The sequence below is a fragment of the Molossus molossus genome, unplaced genomic scaffold (assembly GCF_014108415.1).
Source record: "Molossus molossus isolate mMolMol1 unplaced genomic scaffold, mMolMol1.p scaffold_m16_p_1, whole genome shotgun sequence".
Taxonomy (NCBI): Eukaryota; Metazoa; Chordata; class Mammalia; order Chiroptera; family Molossidae; genus Molossus; species Molossus molossus.
In genome coordinates, this window is record NW_023425344.1 from 1,310,324 (window position 1) to 1,326,683 (window position 16,360).

The following is a 16,360-nucleotide window of genomic DNA, read 5'->3' on the forward strand; positions in this document are numbered from 1 at the left end:
CCCACAATGATTACTGAACCCTGTGTGTGTGCCAGGCACTGGGCATGCCCAGGGAGACGGGCATGGCTCCTGCCTGTGGGAGGTTGCACTGGACGAGGCAGAAGATCAATATTTACACCAGTGATGACTGAATTACAATGATGACAACGACACCAAGGGAAATAGAGGGCACCTGGCTTAGTCTGGGGAGACTTCCTGGAGGAAGGGGCATTGAACCAGAGACCAGAAGCTCGAGTGACCTTGGCGGGGTGAGCAGGTGCTCTGTGCTGGGAGGAGCGTGGGCCAGCCTGGCATCCAAGTCCCACACTCCAGGGCCGACCCAGAAGGAGCCCACGGAACAGAGCACCTCTCAGAACCGCACGGCTGGCGACTCTCCGCCCACTCCATGGCCTGTCCTGTGAACCAGGCTCCATCCGCACAGGGCCCTGAGACACAGCAGAGGGCTGGTGCGGGGCCCCCAGGAAGGTCTCCATGCGTCTGGCCAGGGACAAAGAACCTGGTCCCATGGGGAATGACGGGCACAGAGCTACAAAGGGTCTCTGATTTGCCCTGGCCGGTTTGGCGCAGTGGTTAGAGCATCGGCCCACGAACCAATGAGTCGCGGGTTCGATTCTGGTCAAGGGCATGTGCCTCGGTTGTGGTTCGTTCCCGGCCCTGGTTGGGGTCGTGTGGGAGGCAACCAGTTGATGTGGCTCTTTCCCATCGATGTTCCTGTCTCTCTCTCTCTCTCTCTCTCTCTCTCTCCCCCTCCCTCCCACTCTATCTAATGATAAATAGAAAAATATCCTCCGGTGAGGAATTGAAACATAAAAAAAATCAAAGGGTCTCTGACGTCATCAACCAACCACCGAGATCAAGACCAAAGCTCCAGCCCCCGGTGAGCAGAAGGGTCTCGTAACTGCCCCCCCGACCCCCAGAACAGAGGGCTGGGGGACGCCGACGTCAGCCCCCCGTCCTCCATCACCCCACCTTATTTTCCGCAGCAACGTGTGGAAGGGCCGGAACAGCTCAGACATGTCTTCCGCCTTGCGGTCCAAGTTCAGGGGTCCGTCCGCGTAGACCACGAGGCCGCTGCAGTGAACACACAAAAGCCAGCCTGGTTCAGGCGCCGCGGCCGCTGGGGCGCCCGGCAGCCCTGGGCCTCGCTCGGCCCGGCACACGCTCGCCCACGTGGCCTCATGAAGGAGTTTGGGGCGGGCGATGGGCATGTCATCAGGCTGCAGCGTGTTTTCATCGCGGTCACTCGAGGGACCACAGGCGTGCGGACGTGTCGCCACTGTACCCGCACCCATCAGCCCCAGGTCTGTCCCTGAGCTCTGCCTCCGGAAAACAGAAACCTGGACTTGCTTTTTTTTTTTTAATGTTTTTCTTTATTGGTTTTAGAAAGAGAGAGGAAGGGGGGAAGAGAGAGAGAGAGAGAGAAACATTGATGAGAGAGAGAGAGAAACACTGATGAGAGAGAACATTGACTGGCCGCCTCCTGCACGCCCCCCACTGGGGATCTGGCCCACAACCTGGGCATGTGCCCTGACTGGGAATCGAACCGGCGACCTCTTGGTGCAGCGTCGACGCTCAACCACTGAGCCACACTGGCTGGGCCGGGATTTGCTTTAACTGAACCAAAGCAGAGTTTTTGAGAACGAGACCAGAAACCACCCACCACAAGCAAGAAGAAGTCAAAGGCACAGTCCCGCTGGGGCAGAAACGGCCTCCGCGATGCTGGCGAGGACAGAAGCCCCGCCCCGGCCCTCCCGCCCCATGGGTCCCCGAGCCTCCACAGCGCGGCCCTGTCTGGGTCCCAGTGTGGTCAGAGATGAGCATCTCAGGGACACTCTGCACAGACAGGCAAGACTTTTCTCAGCGGTGCTCCCAGGTTATCCCCGGCTGCCGCCCACAGGACTCTCAGACCTCTGGTCTCATCCCCCCCGACTGCCCCCTGCAGTCCAGGTGCTGCCCTGAGTCTAACCCACACCGGCCAAGGCCTCGCCTCGCTCCCGGCCCACACAGGTTATGACAATCCAGTCCCAGCCCTCCGGCTGGCTCACCCCTGAACCCCTCAAGGCTGCCCACGAGGAGCTGTGTGCTTTGAGCTCCCCCTGCCTTTTCAGGGGTCCCCAGCCCACCTGTCCCTCCCAGAGGTCTGGCCCACACTCCATCCCCCTTCAAGACCAGAGGCAGCCTCCCGTGGGCCCAGGCAGGACCCTCTCCCCCAGGCGTCTGTGCTCGCTCCCTGAAAGCCACTCCCCCCTGACGGGGACCCAGCTCCCCACCTGACTGCTCAGATGCCACCTGACGTTGTAGTAGAGCCACGTCTGCCCCGTGCCCAGCTCAAGCATGTGCCACCCACATCCAGACCCATCTCTCCGAGAGAAGACCCATCCCGGGGGCCCAGTCAGCTCAGCCTGGGCACATCTCAGGTGCCCAGACCCAGTCACCTGCCAGCAGGGCACCCCGCTCTGCAAACGAACGGGATCTGACCACCACATGGGTCCAGTCGTCCCCACCCAGCAGGGGGTCCCTGTTAGTTCTGGACCACACCCAGCGCAGTGAGGAACAGTGACATGCGAAACGGAATGAAAGGGCCTTTTCCTTAAAGACGACTGGGTTTCCTGTGCAAAAAGAAGGGGGATTGACCGGCTCCGGGGTCCCGGGGAGGGTGGGGCCCACGGGGGCGGCGAGGAGGCCCAGGTGCGGCTCCAGTGGCCACATCCCCACGTGGGGGACACCACCGCGCCCCGTGCTCATCTTCTCTCTTTCTTGACAACGCCCGTGGGTGCGCACTCTCCCTGTGATGCGTCTGAGTTCGCCCTTTCTCCGCGCGTGGCTCACGCCTCTGGGGTCAAACCTGGTCCACGGCCAGATCGCAGCCTGGAGATTCCCACGTTGTCAGTTCTGCCGAGAAGCAGGACCGACAGCAACGTCGGACGGGCCAGTCACTCTGGAGGCACCCTGACCCCTGTGGGCCTGGCAGGGGGCACGTGCACTGAGCATCTCCTAGCATTTTCCTTCCCGGCGGGAAGAGGCTGGAGCTCCTGGAGGCAGGGGCTGGGGAAGGAGGGGGCAGCAGACACTCCGCCCCCAGCTCCGGCACCCCTTCCAGCTCCCCTGCCTTCCCCTTTGCTGTGGGAGCTCCCTGGGTGCCACCTGGGGGTCCCAGGACACCTACATCTCGAGGACTGCCTGTGAACCCCCCCTCTCGCGCCTGCGCCCGCTGAGCTGCTCTCAGCCCTTTGCACACGCAGCCCGCCTGGAGTGCCCCCCGCCCCCCCCCCCCCCCCGCTGTGGCTCCGCCCCGCCAGTTCTGGGAGTTTCTTTGAGCGCCCTGGGGCCTCTCCCTCATGCTGTTCTTGTCCACCCCAGAGGGTCCCTGCACTCAGGGCAACTGCTGTCCTTCCGGCCTGTGCACCTCCCTCCTGGGCGTCACCGGGTCAGGCACCTGGCAGGGTGAGCAGGCATCAGCCCAGCTGGGTGAGGGTAGAACCGAGTCCTGGGCCACAGCTGGGCGGCAGGGCCTCAGCCTGTCTCGCCTGGTGGCCAATGAGGGATGAGAGGGAGCCGCTGGCAGGGCTGGGCTGTGGGTCCTGCAGAGACCTGGTGAGTGTCCCCAAATGGGGCGGCTCCTTCTGGGAGGAAGGGGAATTTCGACTGCAGCCTGGCTCCGGGGTCAGAGGCCTGCTTCCCAGCATCCCCTGCGAGTCTGGAGGTGGAGCCAGAGGGCTTTCTCGCTGGCACGCGTCCCCATGCTGGACGGGACCACGCTCTGCTCTGGACTCTGGCCTGCGCTCCTGCTGCCCCTCCAGGCAGCCGGACTGTCACCTGCTCCCCCTTTACAGCTCAGAGCCCGGCCTCCCTTTGCAGTGACCTCCACCCCGCTCCAGGCCCCTCCAACCTGAATCCGATGGGACCCCACCTCCCAGGACTAGGGCCCTGACCGCTGACTGAGGGATAGAAGAGGGGCAGGAGCTCAGGTGCCAGCAGGGGGTCCGGGACGGTGCAGGGGGCCTGCTCGGTGAGAACTGTCCTGCGGCCACCCAGCTCGGCCGACAGCAAAGACGAGGAGGAAGATCATAAACCGCTGCAGACACACGCGCCACAGACTTGGGTACGAAAATCCACAAACAGTGTTGGCTCTTTGATGCTTCACTTTTATTTTAAAACAGGTGCTGCCTGAAAGTGTCATGTTCCCCTGAGACGGTGTGTCCGAGACCCAGGACACCGTCTGGCCCACAGTCGGGCTCGACGCCAGTGGGCAGCAGAGGCCATGGTGGCACTGGGCTGTGCCGAGCGGGCAGGGTCAGCGCAGGAAATCCGCCCAGACCACCGGCGTGATGACACCCGCCATGCAGGCCGAGTGGCTGAGAACGCGTGCTGTGCTCGCCAGGGGACCTAGAAGGCGCGTGGCCTGGACCAGGGGGCAGGGACGCCGGTGCTCACAGACCCCTGACCCCGTCAATCCTGACTTAAACTGGTTTGTTTGTTTGTTTGTTTTTGTCTTTTTATTATTCCTCACCTGAGGATATTTTTCTATTTATCATCAGATCGAGTGGGAGGGAGAAAGAGAGAAAGAGACAGAGAGAAACATCGATGTCATAGAGCCACATCGACTGGCTGCCTCCCGCACAACCCGATGAGGGCCGAGGACGAACCGCAACCGAGGTACGTGTCCTTGACTGGAATCGAACCCATGACTCATTGGTCCACGGGCTGATGTTGCAACCACTAAGCCAAACCGGGCAGGGCTTTACTGTTTTTTTTTTTTAAACAAAGAACCAAAAATACTCATTTTCTTCAAAATGAGTTTGGCCTTAGAGAGCCAGTTGCCACGAAGGAAAACGACGTGACCAACCTTGTGGCCCCATGCGAGCCGCCGTCTACGGGGCACTTCACCCCAGGTCTGCTGGGCACGTCCAGCCTTCACCTCCCACACACTTACGTAGAGGAAATCGTCAACTCCTGGCAATTATGATGACTCAAAGCACCACCGCCCCTCGACGTGACAATGTCCTGGCTTTTCTCGGCTCATGAACTTGGGGAGAAGACCCCAGGACAGCGGACAGTAAACGGGATGGGGCTGGGCAGGCTGGGGTGGGCGTGGAAACCCCTGGAGACCTCCTGGAAGGCAGCTGGGGGACCATGCCCAGGGGAGGCCACAAGTGTGGGGGATGAGGCTGGACCCATTTGTCCTGAGGGTGGAGCTCAGTCCAGCTCCACCCACCCCATGGATCCAGGTCTTTAGCCAAGGCCCCTCTCTGCATTGAAGTCCTTGTCCTGCCCAGGACACAACGGGTCTCCTTGGCATTTCACTGTCCAGAGTCTCAGGCTGCAGAGGTGGTTCTGGCCGGCCCAGGGCAGGGTTGACCCTGCTGGCTGCCCCTCCTCCTGTGATGGGAACCCCTCTGTGCCAGTGACCCCCTGCCTGCTGCATGGCTACAGCTCCCAACCACTCCCGCCACTGCACCCATGTCCCATGAGAAGGGTTCCCGCAGGGACCCCGCAGGAACATTTTCCTGATGTCCGCATCTCCAGGTAGCATGTGTCCCCTGCTCTCGGCCCAGCTCCACGCCTGCATGCCATCCGCCCTCCCATCCAGGTCCCCACGGCCCACTCCTCTTCCTACACCTAGTGACCACCCACCCCAAAGTTCCTCCCCTGCCAGGGGGGACGGCTGACCTCTGGGGGTCAAGGTGTGGCGGCGGCAGCAGACCGGGCCCAGGACACCCAGGGTCTCAGATGCTCAGCAAGTGGCCGAGCGCTTCCTGCCTCAGTGTATTTAAGGCCTAACCCACTGCTGCCCTGACATCTTTGAGCTCCCCAGCCCCCAAGACTGAACCCTGAGCCCCCCTGCTCTTGCCAGGTGTGCTCCCTACCCAGGCTTTTCCCCTCAGCCAGGCCAGCAGCAGCGCACCTGGTCTCCAGCCTAACAGGGGTCCCCTCCTTGCCCACCTGAGAAGGTTCCAAGCGAGCCCATCACAGCCTCCTCGGAGGCAGGCGCCGCCTCCCACGGCCCCTGCGGGCCACTCAGCTCCGGGCACCGCGCGGCCCTGCAGGGTGCGGGGTCCTCCTCCCCGAGCCACCTGTCCGGCGGGGATGTCAGGTGTCAGTGCCACTTAGGGTGGGCCTCACCGAGGGGCACATGCTCCCCGTGCGGAGAGGTGCCAGCAGGACTTCCTGAGGACAGTGCTGGGCAGGGACACCGCCACTCCTCAGGGCTGTGAGTGCCACTTATCAGCGCCCAAGAGGGGTCATCAGACTAGACGGCCCTGCCAGGTGTCTGCAAAAGGGTCGTCCAGGCGAGGGGGACACTCACCACACGATGGCCAACCTGGGGATGGTGAACATGAGGGCCGGCTCATAGTCGTCAATCATGTCCTGGGTCAGGTACCCGAAGTCCAGGGCCCTGAACAAGGAAGAGGGACAGTGAGGCGGGGTGGGGTCTGGTCCCCCAGCCGTGTCCCGGGTCAGACGGGTTGAGAAGGCAGCCCGTCAAGCTCACCCGAGTCCATCACCGCAGACAGGAGTATGACGCGCGTGTCCTGAGCCCCCCCACTGCAGGCACAGGTGGCCCGTGCTGCCCTCGGCTGCCCTGCCTGATCCCAGCTCTGGGCAGGTTGGGGATGAGCATGGGAGGGGGGCTGAAAGGAGCCACGAGGTCTAGTAGGAGAGCTAATCCGGGCGCGGGCTCTGGGGACTGGACAACTTGGGGGGGGTGGCAAGAAACGGGGAACAAACACCCCAAACAAGTGGCCCCTGGGACCGAGACACTCTCCTGGCCAGTCCCACCCCGGCAGACGCAGGGGCTTTCTCACACCCTGAGAGCGGGCACCAGGGTGCAAGTCAGAGCGTCCTCTGTCATCTTGTGTTCTGGTGATTTGAAACATCTCTCGTTACATAAACACGGATACTCCGTCTTTAAAAACTAACACACTTAAGAGGTGACGTTAGGCAATCTCAAAACTAACCTAACACCACTGTTTCAGTCAAATGCAAAGAACACTCTAGGTTAAATCTCAGTCCCAAAGTTCATTCAGAAAATCTGACTTCAAGGCATGAACAAGGCATGATGAGAATACTGGTGATTTACCCCCAAAACCTCGTTCAGCAGACCCGAACCCCAGCAAGGTTTCTGACCTGTGGAGGTGAGGAGGAGAGCAGGTGGGGAGATGAGGAGGGACGAGTGAGGAGTATGAAGGTGAGGGGGTGAGGAGGTGAGAGAGATGAGAGGTGAGGAGGTGAGGACTCAGAGGAGGTGAGATCAGAGGAGGTGAGGAGGTGAGATCAGAGGAGGTGAGGAGGTGAGATCAGAGGAGGTGAGGAGGTGAGGACTCAGAGGAGGTGAGATCAGAGGAGGTGAGGAGGTGAGGACTCAGTGGAGGTGAGGAGGTGAGAACTCAGAGGAGGTGAGGAGGTGAGGACTCGGAGGAGGTGAGGAGGTGAGGACTCAGAGGAGGTGAGGACTCAGTGGAGGTGAGGAGGTGAGGACTCAGAGGAGGTGAGGAGGTGAGGACTCAGAGGAGGTGAGGACTCAGTGGAGGTGAGGACTCAGTGGAGGTGAGGAGGTGAGGACTCGGAGGAGGTGAGGAGGTGAGGATCGGAGCAGGTGAGGAGGTGAGGATCAGAGGAGGTGAGGATCAGTGGAGGTGAGGAGGTGAGGACTCGGAGGAGGTGAGGAGAGTGAGGACTCGGAGCAGGTGAGGAGGTGAGGACTCGAGTGAGGAGGTGAGGACTCAGTGGAGGTGAGGAGGTGAGGACTCAGAGGAGGTGAGGACTCAGTGGAGGTGAGGACTCAGTGGAGGTGAGGAGGTGAGGACTCGGAGGAGGTGAGGAGGTGAGGACTCGGAGAGGTGAGGAGGTGAGGATCAGAGGAGGTGAGGACTCAGTGGAGGTGAGGAGGTGAGGACTCAGAGGAGGTGAGGACTCAGTGGAGGTGAGGACTCAGTGGAGGTGAGGAGGTGAGGACTCGGAGGAGGTGAGGAGGTGAGGACTCGGAGCAGGTGAGGAGGTGAGGACTCAGAGGAGGTGAGGACTCAGAGGAGGTGAGGAGGTGAGGACTCAGAGGAGGTGAGGACTCAGAGGAGGTGAGGAGGTGAGGACTCAGTGGAGGTGAGGAGGTGAGGACTCGGAGGAGGTGAGGAGGTGAGGACTCGGAGCAGGTGAGGAGGTGAGGACTCAGAGGAGGTGAGGACTCAGTGGAGGTGAGGAGGTGAGGACTCAGAGGAGGTGAGGACTCAGTGGAGGTGAGGACTCAGTGGAGGTGAGGAGGTGAGGACTCGGAGGAGGTGAGGAGGTGAGGACTCGGAGCAGGTGAGGAGGTGAGGACTCAGAGGAGGTGAGGACTCAGAGGAGGTGAGGAGGTGAGGACTCAGAGGAGGTGAGGACTCAGAGGAGGTGAGGACTCAGAGGAGGTGAGGAGGTGAGGACTCAGAGGAGGTGAGGACTCAGAGGAGGTGAGGACTCAGTGGAGGTGAGGAGGTGAGGACTCGGAGGAGGTGAGGAGGTGAGGACTCGGAGCAGGTGAGGAGGTGAGGACTCGGAGAAGGTGAGGAGGTGAGGACTCAGAGGAGGTGAGGACTCAGAGGAGGTGAGGACTCAGAGGAGGTGAGGAGGTGAGGACTCAGTGGAGGTGAGGAGGTGAGGACTCGGAGGAGGTGAGGAGGTGAGGACTCGGAGCAGGTGAGGAGGTGAGGACTCGGAGAAGGTGAGGAGGTGAGGACTCAGTGGAGGTGAGGAGTTGAGGACTCGGAGGAGGTGAGGAAGTCCAGCTCCTCCAAGCCGAGCCTCTGCAGCTCTGTCCTCTATCTCGGGAATTTTCTGCCACATGAACTGCAGCTGCAGGATCTGCCCTCGGCCCAGAGAAGAGAATGGCGGGTGGGGGGGGGTGCTGAGGAACAAGGCCAGCAGGGGCCTCTCGGGGTAGCCCACCCCAGGGAACAGGACAAGGGAGGGGAAGGACGTGTTGCCTTCCTGTGGGGCTTCCCCGTGACAGGCCTGGAGCCGGCCGGGCCGTGGGACCAGAGGCCCCTCACCTCTCCACCGTCTCGCAGAACAGCACGATGACCTCCTGCTGCACGTAGTACTCCCTTGGGGACTTCACGGGCACCATGGCCGAGACGTAGCTGCAAATACAGAGCCAGTGAGTGCTGCCCTCGGGGCCTCAGAGGAAACCAGACTGGACTGCCTCCGCTCACCCGTGTCCACAGCTGCCCGCACGGCCACCAGGCCAACCCCAGCTGCTCCCAGGGTCAGGCCTCTCCAGCGCCTCCGAGCCCAGCCCTGCCCCAGCCCTGATCGCCCGGGGCTGCCACTGCCCACCTCTGTGACTGTCGCTGCCTGGGCACTAGCCCTGACAGTGGGCCAGCGAACAGACGAAGGAGCGAGGGAAACACACAGGCGGGCGAGCGAGGCCGAGCCCGCCACAGGCATCTGGGCCGCGGAGCCGCACCGGGCACGTGTGCGAGTGGGTGTGAGAAGGTGAGGAGGAGATCTTTCTTTCCTTCTACATCACTAACTCTAGCCCGCCCGGTGTGGCTCCATGGTGGAGCGTCAACCCTGCGCCAAGAGGTCACCAGTTCATTTCCCGGTCAGGGCACATGCCCAGGTTGTGGGCCCGGTCCCCAGGGCATGCAGGAGGCGGCCAGTCGATGTTCTCTCTCATTTATGTTTCTATCTCTCTCTCCCTCTCCCTTTCTCTCTCTCTAGAATCAACAAAGAAAAAAAAAATTTGACTTAAAAAATAATAATAAATCACTAACTCTAATTTTTTCTTGTTATGAAAGGTGGTTTGGAAAATCTTGAGATGATAAGAAGATAAAATTTTTTCCCTTTTCTAGAGAGGACCCCTTTAACGTCTGGGTGGGTTTCCTTCCGGAAGCCAACAGGCTACGAGGTGGACGATTTCCTTTAACCAGGACAACCACGGGGGTCTCTGTGTGTGCGGGTGCTCGCAGCGTGCCTGCCCCCCGTCGATCGGGCTTTCCTGATCCCTTCCCCACAGAGGCCTGTGTGTGGGCTGGGGGCACTGGGGACACACCCGTGCAGAGGGGGCAGGCTCCGCCTTCTGAAGGAGCGGCAGCTCTCCGGGGAGTGGGGGACAAGCATGGGGAGAAGGGGGATGAGCACAGGGCGGGTGGACGCTCAGAGCTTGCTGGTGGTGCCAGCGCAGGAGCGTGTGGGGGTGGGGTGCAGAGGGGCCGGCTGATCCTTGGACTCCCCTGATGTGGGCGGTGCCCCCCATCCCATGGAGCTGGGTGTCCCAATGGGCCCCAAGAGCAGCGGTCGCTTCCTCTTGCTTATACTGTGCCCCAGATCTGAGCACACAGAGCCCACGTCAGGTGACTGTGGGGTGAGCAGATGAACTGGTGGGCGAGGGGCAGCTGGGGACCAATGACAGGGTGAGTGCAGGCTCAGGCTGGAAGGTGGCGCAGGGAGGTCAGAGGGGGCAGGGGAGCGGTGGCAGACTGACGCAGACTCAGGCTCCTGGTGGCACCACAGTGACTTTAACCTGCAGGACCCTCCCGGGGCTTTACCACTGAGCTGTGCCCGGCAGGGGAGGTGGTGGTGAGTGGGGTGCACACCTGGGGCCTCCTTTATCCCTGGGGCACCGTCCCTTGTCTTCAAGGCGCATCTCCCCCCACTGGAGGTGCCCCAGCCCACCCCCACAGCCCCACGCCGTGTGCCCCAGGGGTTACTACACCTGCAGACGGCCCTGACCGGCCACGGCTCCTCCCTCTGCAGAATTTTCTAGCTGGAAATATCAGAAAAGCCCTGCAGAGCTGGCATACCCTATCCCCAGAAAGCCAAGGCCATGCCCCCCATGCCTAGGGCACACGCAGGTGGCCCTCAAGGTCACCTCAGCTCAAACTCGGCAAACAGGACGTCGAAGTGCCTCAGCGCCTCCCTCATCTTCTCCGTGTAGGTGTTGAGGTCACGCAGTGCCTGGTCGCGGAGGGCACCCCGCACCTCCTCCAGGCTGCGGGTCAGCTCCTTGGCCAGCGGGCGCATGGCCATGCTCTCCAGCTCCCGGTTCATGATGATGGAGCCGGCAGCCAGGCACTGTGGGCAGAGGAAGCTGCTCAGTGGTGGCCAGCTCTCAGGGGTCACCACATCGCGCTGGGTCACCATGGGGCCCTCCCAGCCTCCGCCCATCCCAGGCCCAGTGACACCCACCCCAGCTCCTTCAGCCAGCACAGAGCAGGAGCTCCAGCATGGTCAACCAACACCCACACCCCCAGGAGAGGACTGTGGTCCCCAAAGCTGGGCACACATGGACAGGAAGGCTGAAGGGTGGTGGTGGCCAGGCTGGGGTGTGGCCATCATCCCCAAGATGCCTCCCCCAAGTCCTCTCTCCTGGGCACCCCTGCCTCATAGTCCCCTCTGTTCCCTCTGGGGCAGGCATTTCAAAGATGTGGGCACCCAGCCCGGGTTTCTCTTAGGTCCAGACAGTAATGGCAGAGACCACAAATGTTCTCACTGTGGCCAGGACCCAGAGGCAGGCAGGAGGGGAGGGATGCCTGAGCCCCCGGTCATGTGACACCTGTCCCCTCCCCCCCAGCCCACAGGAGCAACCCAGATGCCACACTCAGGGCCACAGTCCAGGGCAGACCAGGGCTCAAGGATAAGCGAGTAAACAATGCCAGCGCCGTGGCCCTGGACCAGGTGGACGCCACTACCTCGGCGCCAAACCACAGCTGGCCGGCCAGGTTGTCGTGCCGGATCTCCTCGGGGAACTTGGCGCAGAAGTCCCTGGGGGCGCGGTCCTGTGGGATGCACGCATCCATGATCTGGTTGATGATGTTTAACACGTTGTCCTGAAACCGGAGGGAAGACGCTACAATGTGGCTGCAGCCTTGGCAGACAGGTAACAAAGTAACAGCTCATGAGACGGTGCAGCTGCACATGCCCACCGGCCATGCAGGTGCCACAGTTCTGGCATCAGAGATCGTGGGAGCCAGGGGCTCAGACTTTCCGCAGGCAGGGCACCTGGGCAAAGCTCTCAACCTGTCTCAGCAGATCAATCACGGCAACCTGTCAATCAACCAGCAGCGAAGAGGCACCGCCTCCTTCAGGGACACAGAGGCCCTGAACAGCCTCACGCTGGCTGTGCAACCTGGGACAGGCCGCTTAGCCTCTCCGATCCCTGGCCGGCTGTCAAAGGGACATCGTGATTTCTGGCTGCCGGGAGCACCATTTGAGCTCAAATCTGAAAAACTCGTGGTTCAAATCTGAAAAACTCGTGGCTCCGTCCTGGCTCATGGCAAGCCCAATAATGGTAATTTGTTTTAAAGACTCTTCAAAAGTATTTTACATCTTTCCTCCTGTTCAAAACACAAAGGGTGCAGACTATCTTGAGCACTCTGTGTATAAAGGGCAATGCGCCTGTTTTCATGACATCTTAAATTACATTCCATTCTCTTCTTTAAAATTGTCCTTTTCTTCAAACAACTGCCATTCATTCTGCAGAATTACAGGGACGTTGACATTTATTTTGGAGGTTTTTTTCCTTTGTCAAAGATAAATGTAATGCTCATTTCCTGCAGGAACGCCGGGGACAGGGGGGAAGCAGAGACACGGGTGCCCTGGGGGAGAGCAGGGGGGCGGGCACATCCCCGAAGGCCTGCTCAGCCAGCTGAGCTCGTCCTGCGTGCCCGCTACGGGTCTGTGCTCTGCGGCTGCCACTGCTGCTGGGACATGTGATGCTCTTCACCAATCTACCCTGTGGCAGCAGCCGCAAGACTCAAGCGCCTGGCCGTCCCTTAACTCCCTGCGTCCTCCCCTGCTGGACACCCGTGATGTGTCCAACTCTTCCCCACTGCCGTGGTGCGTGACACTGAGTTTGAGGCTATACCTGAGGGTCCCCTCACTTCTGTAAATGGCATTACAAGGTCAAGAGTGTGAATGGCACTCACTTGCTCTGATTACAATCCGCCAGATTGCTGTCCAGAAAGGTCAGGCCAACGGACACTCTCGCCCTCAGCAAAGTTAAACTGTGCATCCCCCCCGCCCCCCGCCTCCGAGGCTCCTTCCATTTTTCTGCGGAAGCAGATGTGAGCAGTCACCACGCGGGAGCGCGGCCTTTCGAGACACAAAGGAACGCACCAAGGCTGGAAGAGGCTCCGACCGCACGGAGCACGTTGGCCTGCAAAGCACGAGACCAAACTGAACCCAAGGCAGGGGTACTAGTGTGGGTTCTTTTTAAAAGGTTTCTGGGTGGGAAGGTTCCCCTTCTCCTGATTTAACACAGTGATGGATAAACAATGGCAGGAACAGCAGTTACCACTCAGCACACGCCAGCTCTTGGGGAGCCAGGGCTCCAGAAAGCAAAACGCTAATGGAAAAGATATAAGCACCCCATGTTCACTGCAGCATTATCTCCAACAGCCAAGACATGGAGGCAACCAAGCTGCCCATCGTAGACGAGTGGATAAAGAAGTGGGGTGGCCCTGGCCGGTTTGGCTCAGCGGTTAGAGTGACAGCCCGCAGACCAAAGAGTCGTGGATTTGATTCCAGTCGAGGGCATGTACCTGGGCTGCAGGTTCAATCCCCAACCCCTCCAACAACAACAGTGATAAAATAAATAAAACACGGTCTGCAAGACACTAGATGTCAGGCAACAAGTGATCTCCGAGAGGAGAGAACAAGCGGGGGGGGGGGGCTACCCCTGAAAATGTCCTGGTTGAAGAGACAGAGCTGAGAGTCCAGGGAAACCGAGGCAGCTAGCTTCCAGAGGACAGAGTACCAGAGAAGAGAGCACTGCCCCAGGACAACCCTTGAGATCAGGGGCCTGAGATGTCAGCAGGGACTGACCACCATGAGGCCCAGGCAATGGAACGGAAGGACTCGAGGGAGCAGGGGCCAGCGCTCTCCTGGAGCGGGGACAGGAGACAAGCACAGCTAGAGGACCCGAGTATCTGTCTTCGTAGTGCAGGACAATCATTCGCACCCTGAACACACCTCCGATCCTGCCTAACAGATTAGGAAACAGGATCCTAAAAGTTCAAACTGTCTATGTAACCAAACTGAAGCACAAAACAAAGCTCAAAAGGTTTAAAGAAAGACAAACATCGGGCTTCCAGCAATTCAGTGTCAGGCATCCAGTGGAAATTAGCAGGCCTGCAACGAATTAAGACGACATGACACGTGATCAAAGGAGAGCAGCCAGTCAAATGGACCGAGACCTGCCGCAGACACTGGGATGAGCAGACGACACACCGAGACCGCAGTGCTAACTGACACTCACATGTGCAGGAAGTTACATAGAGACAATGAAGAAATAAAAAGGACCTAAGCCAATCTAGAGATGATAACAATGACAATGTCTGAGATGAAAAAAATACACTGGGTGGGATGAACTTCAGATTAGACATTTCAGAAGAAAAGAACAATGAACCTGAAGACGAAGCAGTTGAAACTCTCCGAATGAATCAGAGACAAAATAAAGTAACAGAAAAGATCATCAGTGAGCTATAGGACAACTTCAAGATGTCAGATACACATATAATTCAAGACCCCAAAGGAGGAGGAAGGGGACAGAATAACATATTTGAAGGAATGAGGGCCATTTTTTTTCCAAATTCACTGAGAACTCACAGGTGCAAGCCTTTGTCAGGTAGCTCAGTTAGAGCATCATCGTGATACACCGAGGTTGCGGGTTTGATCCCTAGTCAGGGTACATACAACCAATGAATGCGTAATAAGTGGAACGACAAATATCTCTCTCTCTCTCTCTCTCTCTCTCTTTTCTCCCTCTCGCTAAAATCAATAAATAAAAAATTAGCCCTGGCCGGTTTAGTTCAGCGGTTAGAGCGTGTCAGCCTGCGGTCCTGAGAGACCCGGGTTCGGTTCCCGCTAAGGGCGCGTACCTCGGTTGCAGTTTGTCCCCGGCCCTGGTCGGTCATGCGGGTGGCGGCCACTCGATGTGTCCCTTTCACGTCGATGTTTCTCTCTCTCTCTCTCTCTGTTCCTCTCTCTCCCTCCCACTCTGCCTGAACAAAAAATGGAAAAATGTCCTCGGGTGAGGATAAAAATAAATAAATAAATAAGTAAGTAAGTAAGTAAATTCACAGATGCAAGAAGTCCAGGGAACCCTAAGCATGGGAAACACAGAGACCATACACCAAATTATAGCATGGTCAAACTGATCGAAACTAATAAAAAGAGAAAACCTTACAAGTAGCGAAAGAGAAAAAGACACGCTCCCCACGGGGAACAGGGACAAGGATGACGTCACGCTTCTGGCTGGAGACAACGCCAGTGAGACGGTGCCCAGGGGGGAAGCGGGTGACAACGTGTCATCGTGAGCCGAGCAAGCACGTGCCTCAGAATCGAAGGCAAGCACTCTGTCAGCAGGCAGAGGCTGAAGGGAGTCACGACCAGTAAACCTGCGTGACAGGAAATGCTGAAGGAAGGCTTTTGGGCAAAAGGAAAATGACACCAGATGGAAATCGTCACAAAGGACGCGAGCACCCCAGAAAGGGTGGCTGGCTGCTGGCTCGCCATCCAGGTCCCCCCCGGCACGCAGCGCCCCGGCACGGCCCCGCGCGCTCACCTGGCAGGAGCGGAACTGGCTGACGAGCAGCGCGCACCGCTGCGGGTCCTTCCGCCCGTCCAGGCTGTCCAGCTCGGCGGCCACCTGGTTCAGCTCCTCGTCGGCGTAGTAGAACTGGGCGAGCAGCTGCGGGTCCGCCCTCTGGGGAGACAGGCACAGCGGGCATGAGCCAGGCAGGCGGCGGATGGGCACCCGGGGTGGCCTGCTCCCGGGCTGAGTGGTGGCCGTGCCCAGGGCCCTGCCACCGGGCAGTGTTGGCTCTCCCGTCGGCTCTGCTTGTCGTCCCTGACACACCCGTGAGGCCCTCTGCTTTAAGACCACAGGGCTGTGCCGGCTTCTCCGAGGTCACCCGAGGCTGCAGGGCCCCGGAGGACAATGTCCCATAGGGAAGCCAAGTGGCAAGTCCCCACAGCCCCTGGGGAGGGACAACCCACAGCTAAGGGGCTCAGGGAGAGAGATCCAGGTGGCCATCATCCACCTGACCAACACAGATCCTGACCCGGGCTCAGGAGTTAGCCCCAGTCACCACAGCCCCCTGGGGTCCATCCAGCCCACAGCGGTGGGGGTGGTGTAGGGTGGGGGACGGTCCCATGGCAGACGTTGTGCTATGACTGAAATCAGGTGGGTGATGCAGAGCCCCCGGACACATCTGGCCCAGCGAGCAGGACAGGACTGAATCTTGGGCACTGGGTAGTGGCACCTCGGGAGGCCAAGTCTGCTCTGAGGCTGCACAGCGGGGGGCCACGCCCACGTGCCAGGAGAGGCACTCAGGCGCACCATCCGCAGCACACAGCACACACCCTGCCTGCCAGGTGACAT

General features: G+C 59.6%; 1 protein-coding gene across 2 annotated transcripts in view; it reads right to left on the minus strand.

The window, feature by feature from the left end:
• The window catches only part of ZFYVE28 (zinc finger FYVE-type containing 28), a 43,920-nt gene extending 28,299 nt beyond the window's left edge, over positions 1 to 15,621 (minus strand). The window contains exons 1-6 of one of the 2 annotated variants that reach the window (XM_036273896.1): positions 15,542 to 15,620; positions 11,667 to 11,804; positions 10,847 to 11,049; positions 9,024 to 9,113; positions 6,308 to 6,397; positions 970 to 1,071 (exon numbers count right to left, since the gene is read on the minus strand). In XM_036273896.1, coding sequence (XP_036129789.1) covers positions 970 to 1,071; positions 6,308 to 6,397; positions 9,024 to 9,113; positions 10,847 to 11,049; positions 11,667 to 11,774 — 593 coding nt within the window. In that variant the 5' untranslated portion in view covers positions 11,775 to 11,804; positions 15,542 to 15,620. Of the gene's footprint in view, positions 1 to 969; positions 1,072 to 6,307; positions 6,398 to 9,023; positions 9,114 to 10,846; positions 11,050 to 11,666; positions 11,805 to 15,541 lie in introns of both variants that reach the window. The other variant, XM_036273903.1, reaches the window with a different exon arrangement.
• Positions 15,622 to 16,360: the final 739 nt, after the last annotated feature.